The 26,358-nt window shown below is 65.9% G+C and overlaps 2 protein-coding genes across 2 annotated transcripts; both read left to right on the top strand.

Moving 5' to 3' along the window:
• The first annotated feature begins 8,133 nt into the window (after nt 1–8,133).
• On the top strand, nt 8,134–13,990 carry RORC (RAR related orphan receptor C). The gene is made up of 9 exons (XM_062597628.1): nt 8,134–8,259; nt 8,348–8,489; nt 10,122–10,556; nt 11,045–11,166; nt 11,256–11,388; nt 12,214–12,321; nt 12,399–12,509; nt 13,224–13,333; nt 13,835–13,990. The coding sequence occupies exons 1-9, from the start codon at nt 8,134–8,136 to the stop codon at nt 13,988–13,990; spliced, it is 1,443 nt and encodes a 480-aa protein (XP_062453612.1).
• Nucleotides 13,991–15,797: 1,807 nt separating this feature from the next.
• TDRKH (tudor and KH domain containing) lies at nt 15,798–26,043 on the top strand. Its single transcript, XM_062597909.1, has 14 exons — nt 15,798–15,808; nt 17,767–17,902; nt 18,291–18,397; nt 18,517–18,706; nt 19,122–19,261; nt 19,345–19,687; nt 20,169–20,335; nt 20,448–20,620; nt 20,909–20,973; nt 21,163–21,314; nt 21,589–21,714; nt 22,077–22,173; nt 24,597–24,692; nt 24,829–26,043. The coding sequence occupies exons 2-13, from the start codon at nt 17,779–17,781 to the stop codon at nt 24,653–24,655; spliced, it is 1,743 nt and encodes a 580-aa protein (XP_062453893.1). The 5' UTR covers nt 15,798–15,808; nt 17,767–17,778; the 3' UTR covers nt 24,656–24,692; nt 24,829–26,043.
• The last annotated feature ends 315 nt before the right edge of the window (nt 26,044–26,358 follow it).

Raw genomic sequence — 26,358 nt, 5'->3', positions numbered from 1 at the left:
CCCTGCAGTGTCCCGAGGAGGGACGTCTGCAGAGCGTTAACCGACCTGTTTTAGGCAGAGCTGGGAGGCGAACACGAGCACCCTGAGATGCAAGGAATACACTTAATATTTATTGGTGTTTTCGGTAGGAATTAGCCGCGTTTCCGGCAGCGCTGGTGTAAGAAAAAGGGCCGCGGCTGCTTGCCGAGAGGCCGCGAGCTCCCGCGTTTCCCCCCGAGGAGGGAGGTGCCCGAAAGGGCTTCGGCCCCGCGAGGGTCGGCGGCCGCCCGCGGCAGCCACCCCCGGCTTCCCCGCCGCTGCGCCCCGGGGCTCGTGCGTCGGGCGCGCCAAGTAGCACGGAAATAAAACGCCTCCGGGCCGAGAGCGCTCGCGGCTTGCGCTGCCTCTGCCTCCGTCCACCGTCCCTGCCGCCGGGTCGGAGAGGGGACAACGAGGGGGAACTGAGGCACGGGGGGAACGGCCCAGCCAGGGGAGCCAGGTGTTCGGCTCCCCCTCAGGTAACCCCTAGAACCTCCTCATCTCCATCAGGTTCCCCTCAGAACCTCTGGGGACCTCGAGCAGGCTGTCCCGGACCACGTCCGAGCGGGTGTGGATGTCCCCAAGGACCCCTGTCGCCGGTGGGTCGCCCCCAGCCCGTGCCAGTGGCTCCTCGCTGGGGCAGGGCTCCGCACTTGCCTTTGCTGCCCTTTGGGAGGTTCTGCTGCCCATCTCTGCGGCCTGGCGGGTCCTTCACAGCCACCCTTGGGTGCATCCGCCACTGCTGGCAGCTGTGCGGAGGAGTCACTCGGTCCCTTCGCTTGATGGGACCAGGGTTGACCTCTGGGGGACACCACTAACTACTGGTGTCAACTAGACTCGGCGCCACCTCTGAGCTCTGCCCTTCAGCCACTTCCCAACCCACTTCACCGTCCGTTCACCCAACCCCGTACGTCACCAGCTTGCCCAGGAGGATGTTGTGGGAGATGGTGTTGAAATCCAGCTTGCTGAAGTCAAGGTAGATGTTGTCCACTGCTCTCCCCTCATCTAGCCAGCCCATGATCCTGCCATTGGAGGCCATGGGGTTGGTCAAGCGTGATCACCCTTGGTGAACCCAGGCTGACTGCTCCCCATCACCTTCTTGTCCTTCTTGATGTGGAAACGGTCTCCAGGATGAGCTGCTCCATCACCTTACCGGCTTGTGGTGCCCCATCTTCTTTCCATTTTGGAAGACGAGGGTGAAACTGGCTTTCTCCCATCTCTCAGGCACCTCTACAGCCTCCTCGAGACGATTAGGGGTGGCCTTGCAATGATGTCAGCCAGCTCCCTCAGCACCCATGGGTGCATCCTGCCAGGGCCCACGGACTGAGCTATGTCTGGTTGGCTTAATGATCCCTTACCTGCTCCAGGACGGTCCAAAGTGGAGATCCTGGAATGGCAACCAGCTCTCGTGGATCCCTCAGGATCCATTTGTGGCACGGTGGGGCCACCTGGGAGAAGGGCACAGGGGGCGAGCCGAGGGAGCTGCCCGTGGGGACATCTGGGTCCTAGTTTTGGCTTGGAGATGGGAGCAAGGCAGCCAAGGGGACCTGGACGTCTGGGTCCTCTGCCCCTGCTTCAGCTCCTGGCTGTGAAACGGGGTGGAGGGTCCCAGGGTGGGGAGGATCCCTTGGGTGGGTGGGGGGGGTCCCTGGGGTGGAGGTACTCAGCATGGGGGTCCTTGTGGTACCTTCGGTGGGAGGTCCTTCAGGAGGGAAGCCGCTGAAGTTGGGGGGCTCAGGGCCCCTGGGGTGAGTGTCCCCAGGGTGGGGGGCCCTGAGGTGCAGGTCCTGTGGTCCTCAGGGTGGAGGGTCCCCGAGGTGGGGGCTACTGGCGAGGGCTGGGCCCCGGGGGTCCCGGTTCACCCATCTCCACCTCGTTTTACAGGGTGATGTGGGGAAGACCCACTCTTGCGAGCCGCCAACCCGCACCCATGGGACCCGCAGGGAGACAGGCTCCCCTCGTGGGTCCCGTGGGCCCGAATATGCGATGGTCGCATAGCTGCACCCAGAGGTGGGTGCGGAAGGGATGCGGGGGGGTCCCATAGCTGCACCCAGAGGTGGGCGCAGGTGGGGGGGGCATAGCTGCACCCCGAGGGAGGTGTGGGGCGTGCAGGGGGTCCCATAGCTGCACCCAGAGGTGGGCGCAGGTGGGTGGGAGGGGGCCATAGCTGCACCCCGAGGGAGGTGTGGGGCGTGCAGGGGGGGTCCCATAGCTGCACCCAGAGGTGGGTGCGGGGGGTGCAGGGGGGGGGTCCCACAGCTGCACCCAGAGGTGGGAGCAAGTCCCACGAGAGGGGCCCAGGCGTCCTGGCATGCACCGCTGCCCCCCCCCCCCCCCAGATGCCACGAGCACCCCAGGGTGGGGCGGCGCTGCGGGGGTGCAGAGCCGCCCGGACTCCTGGGCCCGCCCTGGCCTTGCCGGGGTGGCGGCGGGGGGGGGGGTCCCCCCATCACCGCAGCCAGTGGGGTTTCCGGCGGGGGGGGGGGGCAGGCAGCACCGCGGGAATCTAGGTTAGCGCGCCCGGACGCCTGGGCCCCTGCCCCGCTCCGCCGGCCGGGGTCACGGGGTTCACGGGCGGGCGGGCGGGGGGGGGGGAGCGGGGGGCCCACCCGGCCGCCTGGGTCCCCGCGCCGCCCCTCCGTGCCTCGGTTTCCCCCCTCCCCGCGCCGTGGAAAGTCGGAAATTTCCAGTGCGTGGGGCTGGTGGGGGGGGTGGGGTGGGGAGGATGCCCGGGGTGGGTGGGGGGGGGCAGGATGCTGGGTGGGGGGGGGGGGACGGGACCGCGGCGCCCTTATAACGCGGGGCCGGCGGCCCGCGCCGCGCCGCCGCCATGCGAGGTAGGGCCGCGCGGGGGGCCGGGGGGGGGCCCCGCGGGCGCCTCGCGGCCTGCACGCGTGCGTGCAAGCGGGTCGGTGGGTGTGCGAGCGGGGCTGGGCGCGTGCAAGTGGGTCCGTGTTCCCAGGAGCGTGTGCAAGCGGGTCCGTGCCTGTGCAAGCACGGGCGAGCGGGCAAGTACATGCAAAAATGTGTGCAAGCGGCTCGGTGTTTGTGCAAGCGTGTGCAAGTGGGTCCAGGCATGCGCAAACGTGTGCAAAGGGTGTGGAGTTCGTGCAAGTATGTGCAAGCGGTCCGTGCCTGTGCAAGCATGCGGGGAGTGGGGAAGTATGTGCAAGCATGTACAAGTGGATCTGTGTTTGTGCAAGCGTGTGCAAGTGGGTCTGGGTGTGTGCAAATGTGTGCAACTGGCTCAGTGTTCATGCAAGTGTGTGCAAGCGGGTCTGTGCCTGTGCAAGCATGCGGGGAGTGGGGAAGTATGTGCAAGCTTGTACAAGCGGGTCTGTGTTCATGCGAGCGTGTGCAAGTGGGTCTGGGTGTGTGTAAATGTGTGCAAGTGGCTCAGCGTTCGTGCAAGCGTGTCCGTGCCTGTGCAGGCATGCAGGAGTGGGCAAGTACGTGCAAGTGTGTATGAGCGGCTCTGTATTTGTGCAAGCGGATATGTATTGGTGCAAGCACGTGGGAGCAGGCAGGTGTTTGTGCAAGCATGTAAAGGCATAGGGGAGCAGGCATGTGCACACGCAAGCGCGTGGGAGCGGATATGCGTTTGTGCAAGAGCGTGGGAGCGGGCATGGCTGCGTGCAAGCACGTCGGCGCAGGCGCGTGTGCATGCAAACACGGGGCACCGTGCATGCAAACACGGGGCACCGTGCATGCGCGTGTGCAAGGGCGTGCAAGCATGCCCGCACACGCAGGCTGGCAGCCGGCGTGCAAGGCTGCTTGCACGGCCGTGCGAACGCTGCCGAGGGGGGCGTGCGTGGGGAGGGGGGGGCAGGGGCACGCTCGGCACACACGGGCTGTGTGCAACACGCACGCTTGCACGGGGACACGGGCACCCCGGGGTCCCCACCCCCCGGGGTCGTCCCCCCCCCCGGGCCGCGCACCTGCGGGTGCTGCCAGGGCGCCGCGGGAACACGCGTGTTAGATGTGGTCGGGGCCGGTGGGCGCAGGTGACGCCCGGGGGTGGGGGTGGGGGCGAGGCAGGTGGCACCGGCGCGGGGAGGGGGGGCGGGGGGGATGCGGCTCTCCCTGAGCCCCCCCTGACCCCCCCCCCGCACCCCGACCCCTCTGCACTCTGACCCCTCCGCGCTGCACCCTGACCCCCCCGCACCCTGAGCCCCCCCCTGCACCCCGACCCTCCTGAACCCCGAACCCCCTGCACCTCGGCCCCTCCACGCTGCAGCCTGACCCCCCCTGCACCCTGACCCCCCCCCCGCACCCTGACCCCCCCCGCACCCCGACCCCCCTGCACCTCGGCCCCTCCACGCTACACCCTGACCCCCCCCTGCACCCTGACCCCCCACCCGCACCCTGACCCCCCCGCACCCCGACCCTCCTGCACCCCGACCCCCCCGCACCCGACCCCTCCATGCTGCACCCAGTCCCAGCCCCCCTTGCACCCAACACCAACCCCCCCCGCACCCAACACTGACCCCCCCCCGCACCTGACCCCACTGTGCTGCACCCAGGGGAGCCCCAGCTGCACGGGCACTGCCGGGGTGGGGGTAGGGGTGGGGGTGGGGGGACACCTCGCCCCCCCCGTGTCCCAGGGCCCGAGGAGCTGGGGGCTGCCTGCCTTCCTCCCACCTCCTCCTCCTCCCCCCCCCCCCCGGGGGCCCAGGCGTCCTGCACCCAGGGGCCACATCGGCTGCGCTGTGTGCTGGCGTTTGCATGGGCTGGAGCATGTTTCCATGTGCCCTGGCGTGTTTGCGAGTGCCCTGGCATGTTTTTGAGTGCTATAACATGTTTCCATGTGCCCTGGCATGTTTGCATGTGCCCTGGCGTGTTTGTGAGTGCTATAACATGTTTCCATGTGCCCTGGCATGTTTCCATGTGCCCTGGCGTGTTTGCGAGTGCTGTGACGTCTTTGCATGTGCCCTGGTGTGTTTACATGTGCCCTGGCGCATTTGCGAGTGCTATAACACGTTTGCACGTGCCCTGTTGTGTTTTTAAGTTCCCTGGCGTGTTTGCAAGTGTTGTAACATGTTTGCATGTGCCCTGGTGTGTTTGCATGTGCCCTGGCGTGTTTGCAAGTGCTGTAACATGTTTGCAAGAGCCCTGGCGTGTTTGCAAGTGCTGTAACATGTTTGCAAGTGCTATAACGTGTTTGCATGTGCCCTGGCGTGTTTGACAGCGCAAAAGCACCTTTACTGGTGCTCCGGCATGTTTGCCGGTGCCGTGACGTGTTTGCATGGGCCCTGGCGTGTTTGTTGGTGCCGTGACGCATTCGCTGGTGCCATGACGTGTTTGCATGTGCCACGACGTGTTTGCCGGTGCCACGACGTGTTTGCCGGTGCCGTGGCGCGTTTGCCGGTGCCACGACGTGTTTGCCGGTGCCACGACGTGTTCGCATGTACCGTGACGCCTTTGCCGGTGCCACGGCACGTTTGCCGGCGCCGCGGCGCGCTCGGCCGCGCCAGGCTGCATTCGCGCCCACGTCTCGCGCCGTGTGCCCTGCACCGGGCACCGGGTCCCGGCCGGGATGCGGTTGTGGGGGGGGGGGGTGAAGGAGGGGGGGGGGGGCAGAATCCGGCGAGACCTCGGCGACCTCTCGCCCGCGGCTTCCCGGCAGGAGCGGCACCCGAAAGCGGTGCTTCCCGGCACCGCCGGCGCCGCCGCTTTGACTAATGCAGCCGCCGCCGGGGCTGACTCAAAGCGCCGAATTCCCACCGGCGCGGGGGTCCCCGGGGCCGCCCGGCCTCGCCGCGGCCCCCCGGGCGCCGGATGCGAGGGCGGCCGCCGGCCCGCGGCGCCCGGCGCCAAAAGTGGGTCGCGTGGAAAAAGCCGACGAAGCGGATTTGTGTCCGGGAGGAAGAGGTGCCGAGCGGGCGCGGACGTGTGCGAGCGCGGGCACGCGCGTGAGCAAGGGCACAGGAGCGCCCGGGACCGCGCACGCGCGTGTGCTGGTGCACGAGCGTGCGCGCACGTTCCTGTGCGTGGACATAGGTGCACGAGCATGTGCAAGCATGCACAAGCATGTGCAAGCATGCAGATGTGCACAAGCACATGCAGGTGGGTGTGAGCGCATACAGGTGTGCAAGAGGGTGCACTAGCATGTGCAAGTGGACGTGCACACAAGGCTGTGCGGGTGGTTGTGAGCATGCACAAGTGTGCACAAGGCTGCACAAGCACGTGTGGGTGTGCACAAGCATGTGCCTGTATGTGTGCACACACATGCATGAGCATGGACATTGGTGCACGAGCACGTGCAAGCATGCATGTGTGTGCACAAGCCCACGCAGCTAGGCTTGAGCGTGCACGAGCGCGGGCATTAACACACGTGCACACGTGTGCACGGGCAAGCACAGGCAGGCACCAGCACGTGTGGACGTGCAAGAGCGCACACAAGCGTGTGCACGCAGGGACCTCGAGGTCCTCGCGGCGCTGGGACGGGCTGGCGGCAGCCCGCAGGCGCCCAGCAGCGCGGCGGAGGGACCCAGGCGTCCGGGTGGTGCCGGGGGCCGCCCAAGTCGGGGTGGGGGACAGGGACACGCGTGTCAGGTGGCCACGTGAGCTCATGGAGAACACGTAGGGTGCCATGGGGACACGTGAGCCCACGGGTGACGCACAGGGTCCCGTGGGGACACGTGAGCCCATAGGGACCATGAGAGCCCATGGGGGGACACATAACCCTATAGGGGACGTGTGAGTCCATAGGAGACACGTGTGATGCCATGGGGGGACACATAAGCCCATAGGGGACATGTGAGCCCCAAAGGGGACATATGAGCCCATAGGGGTCCCGTAAGACCATGGGGTGACACGTGAGCTCCTAGGGGACATGTGTGGTGTCATGAGGGACACGTGAGCCCATAGGCAACACATGGGCCCCCGGGGACGTGAGCTTATAGGGGACAGGCCAGCGTATAGGGTGACATACGAGCCCATGGAGGACATGGGAGCTCATAGGTGACACATCAGTCCATGGGGTGACATGTGAATCCCTGGGGGGGACACAAGCCCATGAGGGACACGTGGGAACATAGGTGGTTCATATAACCCCCTAGGGGACACATGAGCTCCTGGGGGACACGTCAGCCGACAGAGGACATGTGAGCCCATGGGTGGCATGTGTGGTCCCACAGGGGACACAGGAGCTCCCATGAGGGACATGTGAGCCGATGGGTGGCACGCGTGGTTGCATGGGGGACCCAGGAGCTCCCATGAGGGATATGTGAGCCCATGGGTGGCACGCGTGGTCCCACGGGGGGCACATGAGCTCCCATGAGGGACATGTGAGCCCATGGGTGGCACGCGTGGTCCCACGGGGGGCACATGAGCTCCCATGAGGGACATGTGAGCCCGTGGGTGGCACGCGTGGTTGCATGGGGGACCCAGGAGCTCGCATGAGGGACATGTGAGCCCATGGGTGGCACGCGTGGTCCCATGGGGGACCCAGGAGCTCCCATGAGGGACATGTGAGCCCGTGGGTGGCACGCGTGGTCGCATGGGGGACCCAGGAGCTCCCATGAGGGACATGTGAGCCCGTGGGTGGCACGCGTGGTCGCATGGGGGACCCAGGAGCTCCCATGAGTGACATGTGAGCCCGTGGGTGGCACGCGTGGTCCCATGGGGAACCCAGGAGCTCCCATGAGTGACATGTGAGCCCATGGGTGGCACGCGTGGTCCCATGGGGGACCCAGGAGCTCCCATGAGGGACATGTGAGCCCATGGGTGGCACGCGTGGTCCCATGGGGGACCCAGGAGCTCCCATGAGGGACATGTGAGCCCGTGGGTGGCACGCGTGGTCCCATGGGGAACCCAGGAGCTCCCATGAGGGACATGTGAGCCCGTGGGTGGCACGTGTGGTCCCATGGGGGACCCAGGAGCTCCCATGAGGGACATGTGAGCCCATGGGTGGCACGTGTGGTCCCATGGGGGACCCAGGAGCTTCCATGAGGGACATGTGAGCCCGTGGGTGGCACGCGTGGTCCCATGGTGGACACGCAAGGCCACGGGGGAGCTCCCCCCCAGGAGCTCCCGGGGGACGCGTGAGCTCGCGGAGGACAGGCGAGAACGCGGGTGGCACGCAGGGTCCCACGGACGCGGCGGGGGGCGCCCATGGGTGCCGCCGCCCACGCTCTGCCCCTCTGCCCGGCAGCCCAGATCGAGGTGATCCCCTGCAAGATCTGCGGGGACAAGTCCTCGGGGATCCACTACGGCGTCATCACCTGCGAGGGCTGCAAGGTGGGCGCCCGGGGCACGGGGTGCGGCGGGGTGCGGTGCGGTGGGGTGGGGGTCCCGGCCCCCCCACCCTGACCCCCGGGGTGCGCAGGGCTTCTTCCGGCGGAGCCAGCAGAGCAGCCTGAGCTACGCGTGCAGCCGGCAGCAGAACTGCCCCATCGACCGGGCGAGCCGCAACCGCTGCCAGCACTGCCGCCTGCAGAAGTGCCTGCGCCTCGGCATGTCGCGGGACGGTGAGCGGCCCCCCCCCGCCCCCCCGGGCCCCCCCGCGGCCCCCCCGCCCCCTCCCCCCCATCGGCCCCTCGGCCCCCGGCCCCCCCGCCCCCCACTGCCCCCCCGCCCCCCAGCCCCCACCGTCCCGCAGGCCTGGCCGCCCGGCCCCCCCCCGTGCCCCCCACCCCCCAGCCCCTGGGCCCCCGGCCCCCCGGCCCCCACCACTCCCCGCGACCCTCCCCACCTAAACCCGGGTGCATCTACCTAACCCAGACCCGGGTGCAGCTCCCGACCCCAGACCCAGGTGCATCTCCCCACCCAGACCCGGGTGCAGCTCCCCAGCACCCCAGACCCAGGTGCAGCCCCCCCACCCAGACCCGGGTGCAGCTCCCCAGCACCCCAGACCCGGGTGCAGCCCCCCACCCAGACCCGGGTGCAGCTCCCCAGCACCCCACACCCAGGTGCAGCCCCCCACCCACACCCGGGTGCAGCTCCCCAGCACCCCACACCCAGGTGCAGCCCCCCACCCAGACCCGGGTGCAGCTCCCCAGCACCCCACACCCAGGTGCAGCCCCCCACCCAAGGCACAGCTGCCCCTGCAGCCCCAGGCTGAGCAGAGATCGCTGCAACGCCGAGGCAGCGCCTCCCCCCCACCCCCCCTCCGTGGGTCCCCTGGGGGGCACCCAGCGGCCCCCCGGCCGCCCCCGCGGGAGGAAACAGTGGGGCCGGGGCCGGGGCAGCTGGAGGAAGCCTGGCGGTGGGGCCAGCGCGCGGCACGCGTGGGGCCGGAAAGCCCCGGCGCGGCAGCTATGTAGGTCGGCCCGGCACACGTAGGGCAGCGCCGGGGGCCACCGCGTGTGCACACACACACACGCACGCGCGCGTGCACGTGTGCTCTACGCGCACGCGCTTTGCCGGCGTGTTCCCGCGCGTAGTCGCGCATCACGCTGCACACGTGCACTTTGCATGTGCGTGCAGCGCACGCGCCACACGCACGCACACCACGCACGCGCACACCCAGCCCGCGCCCTTTGCACGTGCGCGTTCGCCACCCGCCCTGCCCACACGCACTTCGCGTGTGTTCGTGCCCCGCGCGTGCCCGCAGTGCACAGGGTCGTGCACACCACGCGCGCGTGCCTCTAGGCACCCACGGGCTTTGCACATGTTTGTGTGCGGCATGCGCCCGTGGTGCACACGTGCCCCTCGCACACACCCGTGACGCTATGCATTCGTGTGCCACGCGCACGCACAGTGCACACGGTTTGCACACGCATGCGCTGCTCACACCCATGATGCGCGTGCTCCTTGCATGTGTTCGTGCACTGCACAGCCCCACAGGGCACACTCAGGTTTTGCACATGTTTGTGCAATGCACACCCTCACAAGGCACACACACTTTGCACATGTTCATGTACCTCTTGCACCTACAATGCACGTGCACTTTGCACGTGTTCATGCATCTCTTGCACCCATGATGCGCACACACTTTGCACATATCCATGCACCTCTTGCCCCTGCGATTCACACGCACTTTGCACATGTTCGTGCACCAGACTTGCACCCACGATGCGCGCACGCACTTCGCACGTGTTCACGCACCGCTTGCACCCACCATGCACCCCCGCTTTTGCACACCTGCCGTGTCCCCGCAGCCGTCAAGTTCGGGCGCATGTCCAAGAAGCAGCGGGACCGGCTGCACGCCGAGGTGCAGCAGCAGCTGGAGCAGCGGGAGCAGCGGGAGCAGCGGGGCGCCGAGCCGGGCGCCGCGGCCTTCGCCCTGGGGCTCGCCGGGGGGCCGCTGGCCCTCGGGCGCCGGGGCCACCCGCCGGCGCCCTTGGCCGCCCACGGCTGCTTCGGCGAGGCTCTGCGCCCCCTCGCCCGGCGCGCCAGCCCCGAGCCCGGCAAGGCGGAGGGCAGAGCGGGCGCCGTGGGTGGCCTCGAGCCTCGGCCGGCGCCTGAGCCCCAGCTGGAGCCGGGCCGGGCAGTTGTCACCAAGCGGGGCCCCGAGGGACCCGGGGACGCCCTCGACTCCTACGTCGGCATCTGCAGCCTCCTGGAGCCCCCCAGCGCCTCCGTCGTGGACATTGGTGAGTCTACGGGTATCACGGGCTGGTGGGACCTGGCTTGGTGGGTACCATGAGTCATGGGACCTGGCTTGAAGGGTGCTACATGCTGTGGGACCTGACTCCACCACCAATGAGTGCCAAACAGTGGTGGGACCTGACTGCATCACCAGTGGGTGCCACATGCTGGTGGGACCTAGCTCGATGGGTACCATGTGTTGGTGGGACCTGGCTCCACCACCAATGGGCACCACATGCTGCTAGGACCTAGCTTGATGGGTGCCGTGTGTTGGTGGGACTTAGCTCAATGGGTGCCACGTGCTGGTGCAACCTGGCTCTACCGCTGATGGGTGCCACAGACTGGTGGGACCAACTCAACCAGCACGTGGCACCCAGCTCCATCACTGGTGGGGGCAATTACATGGCTCGAGGATGAGGCAGGAGCCAAGGGCCATGCTGAGAAGGCCCCACAGCCATGTCCTCATGCCACCACCACTGCTGCGTCCCTGCAGAGCGTCTCACCCAGAACGTCCTCAAGTCGCACCGGGAGACGTGCCAGCTCCGCGCCGAGGACCTGCAGCTCCAGCGCTGGGACACCTTCTCCCGCGACGAGGTCAGCGCCTACCAGAAGAAGGTGAGAGTGGGCGAGGGGCCGCGGTGCGGCCGGGTGCTCTGCGAGGACGGTCCCGCGGGTTGGCCGGGGTGACGCGCCGTGTCGCGCAGTCCATGGAGGAGATGTGGGAGCGCTGCGCCCGCCGCATCACCGAGGCCATCCAGCACGTGGTGGAGTTCGCCAAGCGCATGGGCGGCTTCATGGAGCTCTGCCAGAACGACCAGATCGTTCTGCTCAAGGCGGGTATGGCGCCGTGGTGGGACGTCCGCCCGTTTCCCATGTCTGCCTGGCCCCAGCTCCGGGGTCTCTGATGTCCCCACGTCGCAGCCAGGGTTCCTAATGTTCCCTGCACCCTTTGCATCTCCAGATCTGAGGTCCCATCTCCAGCCCTGGTGTCCCCTTCTATCCCCAGTCCCTACCATCCCCTATCCCAGCCCTGAGGTCCCATCCCCAGGCTTGGTGTCTCAGCCCCAGGTACCCCATCACCCTCAACCCCTAGCCCTGGGGTCCCCACTGCACCTGTCTCCAGGTCTGGGATTATCGCTGTCCCCACATCCCTGCAGGGCCCATCCAGGCATCCCCGGGTGATGGTCCCCAGGGCCGCTCTGGTCCCACTGGGGGTGGCAGTCCTCAAGGGATGCTCTGCCCAGAGATGGTGGGGTGATGGTCACCCAGGGGTGCTGTAGTGCCACCGGGGTGATAGAACAGTCCCTAGGGGATGCTCTGGTCCCATGGGGGGTGACAGACCCTGGGGAACGCTGTGGTGCCTCCATGGGGGTGATGGTCCCTTTGGGGTGCCCTGGTCCCATTGGGGGTGATGGTCCCTAGGAGATGCTCTGGAGCCTCCATGGGAGTGACGATCCCTTTGGGGTGCTCTGGTCTTGTTGGATGTGATGGTCCCTAGGGGATGCTCTGGTCCCTTTGGGGGTGACAGTCCCTTTGGGTGCTCTGCCTGGGGTTGGGGACACTCAGGCATGAGCCCAGCCCCAAGGGGCCACCGGCAGCGCTGGGAGGGACCTGGCACCCCGGTGCTGCCGTCCCCGTGCCCGCGCTCAGGGGCTCGCGCAGGCGCCATGGAGGTGGTGCTGGTGAGGATGTGCCGGGCCTTCAACTCGGACAACCGGACCGTCTTCTTCGAGGGCAAATTCGCCGGGCCGGAGCTCTTCAAGTCCCTGGGTAGAGTCAGCGACGGGGTGGGCCGGGGGGCCGACGGGCCCTAACGAGGGGCGCTAACGAAGGGCTCCCTTCGCCAGGCTGCCCTGAGCTCATCGGCTCCATCTTCGACTTCGCGCACGGCCTCTGCTCGCTGCACTTCTCCGAGAGCGAGGTGGCCCTCTTCACCGCCCTCGTCCTCGTCAACGCCAGTGAGGGCCGCCTGCGCCTCGCGTCCCCCCCCGGCCGTCCCCGGCCTCTCCCATCGTCTCCCTTTTCCCCCACCCTACGCAAAGATTTGACCGAACCCCCGCGGTTTTATCCCCAAACCCCTCTGGGTTTCCCCGCGGGAGGGGTTGGGTGTCAGTGGTAGGTGGCACAGCAAGGTGCCATCGTCTGTGGTGTCCCCACCCTGCCCCGTGTCTTCTCGCTGTCCCGTCTCCATCCCCGTCCCTGTCTCCGTCTCCATCCCTGTCCCATCCCCATCCCCGTCCTGTCCCTGGCCCCATCCTGTCCCCATCCCCACGTCCATCCCGCCCTATCCCCATCCCATCTCTGTTCTGTCCCTGTCCTTGTGCCTGTCCCATCTCCATCCTGTCCCCATCCCCTCCGTATCTTTTTTTCCGGTCCCCAACCTGTCCCCATCTCCATCCCATCCCTGGCCTCCTCCCATCCCTGTCCCCATCCCCATCCCATCCTATCCATATCCCCATCCCCATCTTGTCCCCATCCCATCCCCTTCCCTGTCCGGTCCCTGTCCCCATCTCATCCCTATCCCCATCCTGTCCCCATCCCATCTCCCACCCATCCCATCTTGTCCCCATCCCCATCTGGTCCCATCCCGTCCTGATCCCCATCTTCTCCCTGCCCCATCTCCATCTCATCCCTGACCCTGTCCCATCCCGTCCCCGTCCCCGTCCCTGCAGACCACCCATGGCTGCAGGAGCGGGCCAAGGTGGCCCGGCTGCAGGGCGACCTGGAGGTCGCCTTTCGCCTCCTGCTCCGCAAGACCCACCGCGAGGGGATCCTGGCCAAGGTGGGCCGGGCCCGGGGCCGGGGGGTGTCCCCGGGGCCCTGGGGGGGGCGACCTGGACCACGGGGGAGTCACGGGGACCTTGGGGGTGTCCTCGGCAGGGGGACTGGGTGGGGGGAGGGCCTGGGGCACGGGGTGGGCATAGAGTGGGGAGAACCTTGGGGTGCCATGGGGAGGATAGGGTGGGGGGTCTATGTGGGTGCTCTGGGGCATGGGGTGCCATGGGGTGGGGGGTGCCATGGGGTGGGGGGAACCATGGGGGTGCCATGGGGCATGACAGTGTCCTAGGGTGGTGGTGGGGTGCCCTTGGGTGGCACTGGGGGGGGCATGCAGTGGGACACGGGGTGTCTTGGGGTGCCCTGGTGCGCGGGGCTGGCGTCCCACCATGTCCCCCGCCTCGGGTGGGTGCCAGGGTGGGGGGCGGACGGGGACGGGCGGTGACCCCGGGGGGTCCCCGGGTGGCACACGCGCGTGCCGGGGGTGACGCGCGCCGCGCGGCGGCAGCTGCCGCCCAAGGGGCGCCTGCGGGCGCTGTGCTCGCAGCACGTGCAGGAGCTGCAGACCTTCCGGCGCCTGCACCCCGGGGTGCTCCACGCCGCCTTCCCCCCCCTCTACAAGGAGCTCTTCGCCTCCGAGCCCGAGCCCCCCGGCGCCCTCTGAGCCGGCGCTGCCCCCGGGGGCACCCGGACGCCTGGGTCCTCGGACTGCCCTGCCCTGCCCCCCCGGCTCCCCCGTGCCCGGGGCTGGGGGGCGGGGGGCTGCTGCGTCACCCCGAGGGTGCTGCGTTACCCAGGGGGACTCCAACACCCAGAGGTTCTCCAACAACCGGGGGTGCTGCGTCACCCGGGGGGGCTCCAACACCCGGAGGTTCTCCAACAACCAGAGGTGCTGCATCACCTGGGGGGACTCCAACACCCGGAGGTTCTCCAACAACCGGGGGTGCTGCGTCACCCAGGGGGGCTCCAACACCCAGAGGTTCTCCAACAACCGGGGGTGCTGCGTCACCCAGGGGGACTCCAACACCCGGAGGTTCTCCAACAACCAGGGGTGCTGCGTCACCCGGGAGGGCTCCAACACCCGGAGGTTCTCCAACAACCGGAGGTGCTGCATCACCCGGGGGGGCTCCAACACCCGGAGGTTCTCCAACAACCGGAGGTGCTGCGTCACCCAGGGGGGTTCCAACACTCAGAGGTTCTCCCACACCCAGGGGTGCTGCGTCACCCGGGGGGACTCCAACACCCAGAGGTTCTCCAACAACCAGTGGTGCTGCGTCACCCAGGGGGACTCCAACACCCAGAGGTTCTCCCACACCCAGGGGTGCTGCGTCACCCGGGGGGACTCCAACACCCAGAGGTTCTCCAACAACCAGTGGTGCTGCGTCACCCAGGGGGACTCCAACACCCAGAGGTTCTCCCACACCCAGGGGTGCTGTGTCACCCGGGGGGACTCCAACACCCAGAGGTTCTCCGACAACCGGCGGTGCTGCGTCACCCGGGGGGACTCCAACACCCGGAGGTTCTCCAGCTACCAGGGGGCTGCGTCACCCAGGGTACCCCAACGGCCGGGGTATCCCCGTCACCCGAGGTCCCCGGTCGCCCCGCGGTGCTGCCTCGCCCGGGGGTGCCCTCGCCTCCACCCAGCGGGCGGTTGGGGCGGGGGGTCCCTGCAGCAGGGGCCTCGGGCCGCGCGCGTGTACGGGCGGGCAATAAAGACCGGTGCGGCGGCGCCACGCCACGCCACGCCACGCCACGCGTGACGCTGCCCTGCTTCCGCCTGGCCCGCGGGCCCCGGCGTCCGGGCAGGCCTCGGCCGGGGGCGCTATGGGACAGGCCGGTGCCCCCCACCCCACCCGGGGCGCTATGGGGCAGGCCGGCGCCCCCCCACCCTGGGGCGCTATGGGACAGGCCGGCGCCCCCCCCACCCGGGGCGCTATGGGACAGGCCGGCGCCCCCTACTCTGGGCGCTATGGGACAGGCCGGCGCCCCCCCACCCGGGGCGCTATGGGACAGGCCGGTGCCCCCCCACCCCAGGGCGTTATGGGACAGGCCAGTGTTCCCTCCCCCCCCCCCACACACACACTGCGGACTGTGGGATCTCCCACGCGCTCCTCTTCCCCCCTCCCCATCCACCCCCCGCAGCCCGGAGTGGTCCGTTCCACCCCGCAGCGCCTCGGGGGGCGTGCCAAAGCCCCCCTTCTTCTCTCTGATTGGTTGCGGTGGGCTCGCGCTCGGCTGCGACTGGCTGTTTTATTCCCAGGCAGGTGCTGCTGCCCCGCCCCTTCCCCCCCCTACACCTCTTGCCTCCTTCCCGATTGGGCGCGGCGCGCCCGCCCCTGTGGGCGGCCAATGGGGGGGGATAGACCACGGCCCCGCGGGTGGCGATTGGTGCGGAGGGGAGGCGAGGCGTTATGATTGGAGCGAACGGGGAGGGGGCGGGGCTTGCGGTGGCGGCGGGCGTGTGAGGAGCGGGCGGCGGCAGGTGAGGGGGAGAGCTGGGGAAGGGGGCCTGGAGGAGACTGGGAGAACTGGGGAAGGGGGCCTGGGGGAGACTGGGAGAGCTGGGGAAGGGGGCCTGGGGGAGACTGGGAGAGCTGGGGAAGGGGGACTGGGGAGACTGGGAGAGCTGGGGAAGGGGGCCTGGAGGAGACTGGGAGAGCTGGGGAAGGGGCCTGGGGGAGACTGGGAGAGCTGGGGAAGGGGGACTGGGGAGACTGGGAGAGCTGGGGAAGGGGGCCTGGAGGAGACTGGGAGAGCTGGGGAAGGGGGCCTGGGGGAGACTGGGAGAGCTGGGGAAGGGGGACTGGGGGAGACTGGGAGAACTGGGGAAGGGGGCCTGGAGGAGACTGGGAGAACTGGGGAAGGGGCCTGGGGGAGACTGGGAGAGCTGGGGAAGGGGGACTGGGGAGACTGGGAGAGCTGGGGAAGGGGGCCTGGTGGAGACTGGGAGAGCTGGGGAAGGGGGCCTGGGGAGACTGGGACAGCTGGGGAAGGGGGCCTGGGGAGACTGGAGAGCTGGGGAAGGGGTCCTGGGTGAGACTGGGAGAGCTGGGGAAGGGGGGCTGGGGAGACTGGGAGAGCTGGGGAAGGGGGCCTGGCGGAGACTGGGAGAGCTGGGGAAGGGGAACTGGGGGAGACTGGGAGAACTGCGGAAGGGGGCCTGGGGAGACTGGGAGAACTGCGGAAGGGGGACTGGGGGAGACTGGGAGAGCTGGGGAAGGGGGACTGGGGAGACTGGGGGGCTGCAGGGCTGGGGGGAGCGATGTGCGGGGTGTGGTGATGTCGGGACCCGGGATTTCACGGGAAACCCTGCCCGGCGGGTGGGACGCGACAGCACCCCGCGGCCGCGCTCCCCGCGCGCCTGCCGCCCAGCTCCCTCCGGCCTCGTCTCCCGCCTGCGACTCCGGCTCCTGGAAACCTGCCCCGCCGCCCGCCTGGGGATACGCGTTCTGGGGAGCCCAACAGCCCGAACGGGCAGAGCTGGTTCTCGTGGCTTCGTTTACCGCCCCCTCGAACCCTCTGTGTGGCTAGGAGGGAATCGCCTCCCCTTTGAAACCTCGTTTTTTTTTTTTTTGTTTGTTTGTTTTTGTTTTTTTTTTTTTTTTTTTTTTTTTACTAATCGCTCTGAGGGTCTCAGCGCTGGCGCTTGCTCGAGGCACTGGTGCGTGATGGCACCGCACCAGCTCCGGGACTGGGCTGCTGCTGCGTCCGGCCTGACCGCTGTCCAAGGCAGCGGGTCCTTTCCCTGGATGGAAATCAAGGACCCCGGCAGGTCCCTTCCCTGGTCTGATAGATGAGACCAGGAATGAGCTCAGCTCGCCTTAACTCTTAGTGGTGTCTAATCCAGCTGGGTCGGCGTTTTTAGCAGCCTCAGTGGAAGGCAGAAAAATGCTGTTGGCCCCAAAATAAGGATGGAGAGGCGAGGCCCAATGGGATGAAGAAAGGGTGGTGGGAGACCGCTTTGTAGAGGGGTACGAAGACCGGAGCAAGCAGAGAAGTAGAATTGCGAGGGATCCTGCAGCCCTAGCAGGCAGCTAGGAAGGAGATTGCTCCGTTGCGCTAACGGGGACACGAGAAGCAGCTGTAGCTCCCGGGGAGGAGGATCGGGAGCAGATGGGCCGGATCAGCGCAGGGAAAGCTTTGCGTGGTTCCTCCCGGCTGCTCCTTGCTCACACGTCTGAGCTGGCGGCTCCTTCCAGCTCCCTGCTGCCGCGGTCGGGTGAGCGCGGCGTAAACCCGATGGCTGCCGTGCTCCGACGGCCCCGGCTCGTGGAGTGGAGCAGCTGCTCTCAGCTGGCGACGAGCGGCTTGGCCGCGTCCCAGCTGCGCCGAGCTTTGCTGGGCTCGCACCAAGAGCTGCGTGCGCGGCGGAGGGTCGCGCTCCTCCTCGGGAAGAGAGTCGCTGCCGTCGTTGAGGTTAAAAACTCTCTCCCTCTTCAGGACGAGGGAACGATGACGACAGAACGAGGTTATTGGAGTAACCTGACGACTCTGCAGAAAGTCGCTCTGGTCCTCGGGATCCCAGCCGGTGCCACGGTCCTCTACATCCTGTACCGCAGGTACCGGGAGAGCCGAGGTAGGTATCGCAGCGCAGCCTCTGTGTATCCCGAGATTGCACCGTTCCGCACCTCTCCCGTGTCCCGGCTTCCTCCAAACGATCGCGGACGCTCAGAAACGCCCCTGGGATTATTAGAGCTAATACAGAGCGTCCTGCCCCACGGGGAGCATCCCTGGGGACAGGAAAGCTGTCAGAGCAGCGTAGCCCACTTCGCGTTTCGCTCGCGCTATTTACAGCCTCCCTGGGGTTTCTGCCTCCCTGGTGAGGAGCGGTGCTGCGCCAAGGCGCGCTGCTCCTCGCCGCTTGTCCGTGCCCGGTCCGCTGCGGCAGCGGGCCCTGCTGGGAAGGGGCTGAGGGGGCTCCGCCACGCCAGGCTCCCCGCAGTGACTGCTCGCTTTGCGCTCAGAAGAGCGGCTGACCTTCCTGGGTGAAGAGGACCTGGAAATCGAGATGAGAGTGCCCCGGGCGACCGTGAAATCCATCATCGGACGGAAGGGAGCTACCATCAAACAGGCAAGTGAAAAGGCCAAAATCATTCCCAGGGGGCGTTTTATTGGAAGCCCAAATCGCAGCCAGGGCCTGGTCCACCGAGCACGGGGCTGCGTGGCTGAGAACGCGCCCTGTGTCCGCAGCTGAGGAGGGAGACGGGGGCGCACATCGACATGGAGGCCGAGGACAGCGGCGAGGAGCAGGTGCTGGTGATCTCGGGCTCCCCCGGCCAAGTGTGCAAGGCGAAAGCCGCCATCCACCAGATCGTGGCGGAGAACGCGCCGGTGTTGGAGCAGTTCCACGTGCCCCAGAGAGCCATCGGCAGGATTATCGGTACCTCCCCAGCCACTGCGTCTCTCTGATCGCACGTGTGATCCCGGGTGCTTTGGTTTGTAGCCCATGCGGGCCGCGGGCTGTAGCATCAGGGAGAGGTGGCGGTGTGTTGCTGCAGGTGTGTTACTACAGCACACGACGCACAAGAAGCTGCACCCCGTCATGTTTGGCTCTTAGCCCGTTTCCATCCTGACTCTCTGGATTGGACCTTGTGTCCAGGGCTTCTAGGGCTGTGCCACCTCCAGGGCACGAGTAGGAGCTGGCTCTTGTAAGCCATGGGCTGGGCCCTTGGGAAGGTGTTTTTAGCCCATCCAGAGCAAGGAACAGCTTGGCAGAGGGCTGAAGCTGTAGCCCCCGCATTGTGGGAAGACCCTCTCTCACTGTCCCCACCTGCCACGCGGCTGTATCTCTCCAGGCCGGGGTGGTGAGACGGTGCGGGCCATCTGCCGTAGCTCGGGGGCCAAGGTGGTCTGCGAGCGCGAGGCCGACACCAGCCTGTCCCTGACCCGACTCATCCAGCTCTCGGGGACCCGGAAGGAGGTGGCCGCCGCCAAGGTGAGCGGTGAGCAGCCGGCTGCGGCCTGCTCAGCCCTGCTGCGGGATGGACTCTGAACCAAACTCTCCCTTCTCCCCCGAAGAAACTCATCGTGGAGAAACTGATGGAGGACGACGCGTTTCGGAGGGAGCTGGCCCAGTCCACAGCGATGCGTTGTCAACGCAAGCAGCCCTTGGGCACAAGGAGGGAGCAGGCAGCAGAGCCCGAGGCAGTGTCACTCCCCAACGGGGCTCTTGGCCACCGGCCAGCTGCTCCGGAGCATGGAGAAGGGGATGGAGGCTCATTCTGGGATGGAGGCTCATTCTGGGATGGAGGCTCTGCTCTGGATGAAGCTGCTTTTGTGGATACTCAGGAGCTGAGGGCTGAGGGCGAGTTCCTGGAAGAAGCAGCTGCAAGGCCTGATACAGCTGTGCCGAAATTTGAGGGTAAGAAAAGTGTTTTCGTCGTCTCCAGCATGTGACAGACCCTGTGGCAGAGGGGTGTCTTTGCAGAGGTCCCTCAGGGGACCACCCCTAGATGTGGGGCCCATTTTAAGGGTCTGCAACCATCACGTACGGAGTTGTGGCTTTGTCGCTTGCTCCCCTCTTCCCTGGTCAGGGCGTTGACGTGGCTGGAGCCACAAGCACCCTTCAGAGGACCCTGGGCCCAGCAGACGGGGCAGCATAGCTCAGCCGCGTCCAGGGCTGCTGCTGGAGCCAGCAGCCAAGTTGTTTGTACTCTGGATGGTCTCAGATGTGCTCTCGGGCGCAGGAGGCGTGTGCTGCCATAGGCCAGCTTTCAGCTCTGCTCGTCTCAAGTTTTCCCCGTCTCTGAAAGAGGCCCGGGTGTCCTCCTGCCCACACAGCCTTCCTTGGGGAAAGCTGCGGGCCAGCCCGCTCTTACCAGGACTCTGTGCCCCTCTCGTAGTTCCCAGCCCCGATTTCAGCTTCCATGCAGACGAGCACCTGGAGGTTTACGTCTCAGCTGCGGAAAACCCCAACCACTTCTGGATACAGATCATCGGCAACCGCAGCCTGCAGCTGGACAAGCTGACCTACGAGATGTCGCAGTACTACGAGAGCAGCGGCCGCGCGGTGAGACCCGAACGGGGGATGCTCTCCCCTTCCCCCGTGCTCAGACCTCGCGTTGCTCCCCTCATCCCTTCTCTGGGGACCTGACTGCTTCTCTCCTGCCCTATCCCTCCAGGCAGAGCTCTCAACCGTACAAGCAGGGGATATTGTGGCTGCTCCCTACATGGACAGCAGTGCCTGGTACCGGGCCCGCATTCTGGGCACCCTGGAAAATGGCAACTTTGATCTTTACTATGTGGATTTTGGGGATAACGGCGAGGCCCCCCAAGAGGCGCTGCGAGCCCTGCGGTGAGTGCGGCACATCGACCGGGGAAGGGAGGGCGTTAAGAGCTGGGGAGGCGACGGAGCCGTGGTTTGACGTGGTTTTAAGTGTGCAGTTTGGCTTTCGTGATGGTAGCGTTGCTCGTGGCTGCGTTGCTGGAGGAACCAGCCAGGAGAATTCAGTGTTTATGAAGCGGTTGTGGTGCGAAGGGCAGCAGAGATGCGTGTGAAACCAGGAGAGCAACCCAGGCGGGCTGAGTGGGTCCTCCTCGCCGCGACGCACGTGGTGTGAGCGTGGCTTTTTCTCCCTGCCAGGACCGACTTTCTGAGCCTGCCTTTCCAGGCCATCGAGTGCAGCCTGGCTGGGATCATGCCTGCTGGTGAGTCGAGAGGAAATTTTGGGAAGCCTTTGGGGAGAGGGAAAGCGTAGAGAAAAAAGCTGAATTCATCCATGGCTCTTCCCCCTTATTATAACCAGAATTATTTGCTTCTCTACAATCCCTGGAGCAAAATCTGCTCTGCTGGGTTCAGATCCTGAAGCTGATCACCCTCTACCTCCTCTCCCGCAGGGAACGAGTGGGAAGAGGCAGCCCTGGATGAGTTTGACCGGCTCACTTACTGTGCCAACTGGAAACCTCTGGTGGCAAAAATTTCCAGCTACATCCAGGCTGGGCTCTGCACCTGGCCAAACATCACCCTGTACGATGTCCACCACGGGAAGGTGAGCCCCGCGCGGCCCCAGCCTCTCCCGGGAAGCTAGCGGGGCCTCGGCAGCACCTCTCCACCTCTGCTCTCTTGCTGCCAGGCCCCCCTTGGGTGCTGTCCTCCTTTTTTGGGGAGCCACGTTCATTCAAGCTCTCTCTCCCGCCTCTCCAACCTGCCTCGCTCTGGGATCACCCAGACCCACCACTGCCCTCCTCGCCCCATCCCTCCAGGGGCTCTTCCCTGCCCTCGTGAGCCTGCAACTTCCCGGCCCCTGTCTTGTTTCTACGCAGAACCTCGACATCGGGGCAGAGCTGGTGCGGCTGGGCTACGCTGTCTGGCGTCCCCAGGAGGACAGGGAAGGGGCGGCGGGGGATGGACCCCCGCGGCTGGTGAAGGAGGCCGCGGCGGAGACGCTGGTGAGGAAGCGCGTGACCTGCAGCGGGGTGGGAGAGGGCGGCTTGTTCTCTCGTCCTCTGGGCGCATCTTCCCAAATGAATTCAGCCACCGGGTAGGGAGCCAGCCCTTCCCCGGTGACTGGAGAGTGTTTTCCGCTGAGCGGGGGACACTTCCTTCCCGAGCCAAGGTGCAGTGGGGTCTGAGTGCCCCAGTAATTGGGGGAATTTTGGCCCTTCCTGTGCGGCTCTCAGTGCCGTGGAGATGGGGGAGCTTCGGGAGAGCTCTGGGGCGGGCTGCCTGGGCAGCTGCTCGCTGCGCTGCCGTGTCGCGTGCCCTTGTCCTGTGCCAGGAGCCACGTTAACCCGGCTTTTCCCTGCTGCAGGAGAGCATCACGGGTGACTCCCTCGAGAGTCTCTTGTTGGAGTCCCGGAAGAGTCCTAACGAGACCCCCCTGACCCTGTCCTGCGTCAGCCTTTCAGGTAAGCTCCGCTTGTCCTCCTCAGGCAGGCACAGACCTGAATCCTGTCATTCCCACATCCCTCAGCGTGAAGGGTCAGTCCTGTGAAGGGCCAGGACAGCAGGAGGGTCTTGGATGCCTGGTCCCTCTGCTCTCACCCTACGTGGCATTGGAGCAAGTTGCATCTATTCCTTTTCTCCCACATCTTGTCTGGTTTGGTGATAACTCTCTTGCCAGATGGATAATTGTGGCTTTAAAAGGGATGACGATTGGGAAATGAAAAAGAGTGGGGTGTGAAGCTAAAGGAGACACTACAAGTGTTGGCTTTTCTTAGCAATCTTGGTTGATTTTCTAGAACATGAGGGTGGGATGTATGATGGGAGCAAGCTCTGTGTGGTGCTGAGGAGTGGGAGCTGTTCACAGATCCCAGCGATGGGGCTCGCAATGCAGCGGGAGGCTCTCAGAAGAGTCACCTTCCAGCCCTGGGAAGCTGTCAAAATGCTGCAGCTATTTCAGCTCTCCTTATGAATCGGTTCTGACTTCCCAGCTGAGGTTTCTGGCCTCTGGCTGCTGTGTTTCCGCGTGGCTGCCGCCGCCTGGAGCGTCAGCTGTGTTGGGAGCAGGCGGCACGGGGCGTGTGTGCGCGTGGCATCTGCTCGCTGCTGCTGCTGCATCGCAGCTCGGAGCTCTCCGTTAGCTGTCGGTAGCTCGCGGTCTCTGACACGAGTTCGTCCTCGTTTTTGGAGGAGGAGTTTGAGGTCTGTAAACGGTGGGAGATGCAGAGCCCCCGCGCTGCCTCCACCCAGCTGCGCTGAGACATGTAAGTGCTGTGTAAAGGGCACCTCGGGGCTGAGCTTGGAGGGGGACACGCGCTCACGCAGCTGTGTGAGGTCCCAGCCCTCTCCGTAAGGGACAGCGAGGAGGAGGTGGGGGACGACTGGTGAAGGCAGAGGAGTGGCAGGAGCTGCGGAGACACTCTCCGCGCAGCGACGGCTCCCCTCGGTTGCCGTCTGAGAGGTGGGGGAGCTGGCCCAGCCTACCTGACACGCAGCTTTTGGCTTGGTAGACAAGTCCCCCGAGCAGCTCCGGAGCGATGCGGAATCCGCCAAGCCACCCTCGCAGCTGACCCTCGCGCTCCGCTCCGTGATCTCGGCTCCCTCCTGTCCTCCGAGGGACAGCGAGACCCAGCCGGGCCCCAGCCGCCCTCGCCCGCTCGGCAAGCCGGATCCTGGGAACCCCGCAGCAGACTCCAGCCCGGTGGAACGTGGGCAGCACGTTGTCCTCGCTGGAACATCGTCCCCCATCGCCCTTTCGAGCGAAGCCTCGGTCCTTTCTGATGATAGCTGCCCCCCTGCCTCGCCCTGGGGGGACAGCAGCACCAGCGCTGCCCGGGACTGCTGCTACCACCTCTCGCTCTCGGATGGAGGCTCCGATTCTGTCTTCTACACTAGTCCCGGCTCCGACTCCTCCATCTCTTACAGCAGCCCCTGGCCTGGTGCCTGCCCTCTTCCCAGCCCCATCCTCATCAGCTCTGACAGCGAGGAGGAGGGCAGAGCCCTGAACAGCACGAGGCTGCGAGGTACAGAGAGGGCTGCAGACACGTGACTGTGGCCTTGGGCTCTGTTAAAGCACCGTACGGGACACGGAGGTGCCTGAGGAGAGCAAAACCACATCCCTTTGCGTGATGCACGTGGAGTTCTCCTCTCGTGGCTTGGTGTAAATCTGCAGAGGCTCAGGGGTGGCGGAGAGCAGGCCTCGGCCTTCCTTGCGCTGCAGCTGCGAAACCAGCCCAGCGCAGGGGTGGATTCGCCGAGGTCCGCGCACGGTGGAGGGCGTCACTGCGGTGTGCGGGTGCACTGGGCTCACGGCATCACCAGGCTCAGGCTGGTCCTAGTGACACGGGGAGACCTCGTCCCCCGCGGGATCATCCCGCGCAGGGGGACTCATCCCCTCGGTGAAGAAACGGATTGAGTTCATCAGCTGTGGCTGAGTTTGTTCCTCGTATTAGAGAAGATCACGGATGGAGACGTGCGCCGTTATCCCAGTAACGCGCCGGCCAAGGCCTCCTGGGAGTCTGGCACTAGATTCAACCCCTGTGGTGTTTAACTAGTGATTTTCTTCTACCATTTAAAGAATTGCTTTGCAGACTGTAACATTTCCCCCAAGCGTTACAGCATTTCCAGAGTCAGGCAGGGTCCAGGACATCTGTTCATGCTTTAACTTGTCTGAAAACCGCACAAGCCTCTAATAAAAGTCGAGAGGCTTGTAGCCACTTCACCTGAACGATCCCTCCTCCCCACCCAGGGAGAGGCTGGCACAGCACTTGCCTTCCCCCCCGCCTGCCCGCAGCTTGTCTCGGGCTCCGCGTCTCCTGGGCTCCGCGCTGGCCGGGTGATGTGTCAGGAGAGCCAGCGCGGGGCTTTTCTAACTACCCTCTCCCCGCAGAAGGTGCCTCCGTGTCCGGCAGTGACGACGTCGTCGTGGCAGAGAGCAGCTCCCCGTGACGCCGTCGTGAGCAGGAGGCGGCTGGGCTGGGTTCAGGTGAGTTGGGTGACGCCGCGGTGCAGCCCCCACGCTCAGAGGAGAGGCTGAAACGAGCTGCTTTGGGCCACGCGTGGAGCTCGGGCCGCCGTGGCGAGCGCTCTCGCCCCCACCGCTTTCTCCTCGCTCCTAGCAGGCCGGAGTGGGGATGGAGAAGGGACAATTCTGGCAGAAGAAAGGAATTGGAAGCGGCTGCGTGGGGGAAACAACGCGCAGGTATGTGCGGCACTCCGGCTGCGCTGCTCTGCTCGCTCAGGCCCTGCACCGTTCCCTCGTGCCACGCAGCCCTTGCTTCTTCGGGGTTATCCCGCACCTCTGTAAGGCAGGATTGATCCCTCCTCTTGTGCTCCGCCGCCGTCCGCTCCTGCCCTGCCAAAGCTGCTCGCCCGAGACCCCCACGCCTCGCACGGACGCTGCCTCTCGCCTGCCTTTGGGCCCCGTTCTCGCCACGAGGTCCGTTCACCAAAGAAACGCCCTTCCCGCCCTGCCTTGAGGAAAACCGGCCCGCGAGGCGCCAGCTTTGCCTCTTGCCGAGGGAGGAAGGCTGCGAAACGCTTTTCGGGGACCTGCTCCCGGCCTGAACACCGCCGCTGCGGCGAGCGAACTCTCCCCTGCTTCACCCCGATCTCGTGGAGGACGAGGGGCAGCAGAGCGCCCCGGCTCTGCCCTCGACGCTGCTCGGAGGACACGGGCAAAGCCTTTTCTCACCCGGTGAGGGTCCCCGCATCGCTCTGTTCCCAGCCAGATGGATTTTTGGAAGCTGAACTGGCTGCAGCTCTATAAAATCCAAGAGATCCCTCGCGTAAGAGAAGTTCCTGAGCTGACCCCTCTGAACTGAGCTCGAGGCAGGTAGTTCTTTTTCAGCTTTGATTGAGTTTGACTTTAAAACAATTTCCCAAGCATCATTTTGTCTCTTAACCGCTGCACTGGCCTGTCTTTCCTCCGCCCCGAAAGGGGACAACGCAATCCCTCCTGTTTCTGAAAAAATCCCTCGTTCAGGGCAGTCGAAGTCTCCATCTCGGCCCTGAGGATAAACTAGGGCTCCTTTTATTATTATTATTATTATTTTTGGCCTGTTCCTTGCAGGAAATCGTGGGTAAAACGAAAGTGTGTGGCCAGGGTGGAGGGATTTTTGCGGTGGCCTGAGCCGAGGTGGATTTGAAGGACTCGACGGCGGCGCTTTTAAGCTGCGTTTCTTCCGTTTTGTGTTTTGGTTTACAAGTTTGCGGTCACCGGTGTGACTCCGTTTCGGGCTGTTGCCTCTGTTCAGTTGTGGTTTTACCGTTTTCGCCCCAGCCTGGTTTTAGGGCGAGGGGAAAAGAACCTGGTTTTGTTTCCTGATTCAATAAAGCAGAACGTTTCCGAGCTGCTTTCCGTGATGGAGCCGGTCCTGGGGGAGCGGGAGCGATGCGGGAGGCCCCAGCGCGGCGGAGGCTCTTGTGTGGGTTTTTGGGGGGGGGGGAGTGGGGTGCTTTGGGGGCAGATAGAGGAGCTAGGGTGGGTTTGAGGGGGGGAACTGGGAGGGGGTCGGGGCACGCAGAGGCGCACTGGGGGGAGGTGGAATGGGGCGCTCTGCGCAGGCGCGCGGCGGGCAGCCCCGGGGGGGGGCGGTCTTGGGCGCAGGCGCGCGGCGGGCAGCCCCGGCGGGGTCCTTCGGCGCCGCTGC

The sequence above is a fragment of the Rhea pennata genome, chromosome 31, assembly GCF_028389875.1.
Source record: "Rhea pennata isolate bPtePen1 chromosome 31, bPtePen1.pri, whole genome shotgun sequence".
NCBI lineage: Eukaryota > Metazoa > Chordata > Aves > Rheiformes > Rheidae > Rhea > Rhea pennata.
The sequence above is the reverse complement of the archived record's forward strand: the minus strand, read 5'-3'. Positions and strand labels throughout refer to the sequence as shown.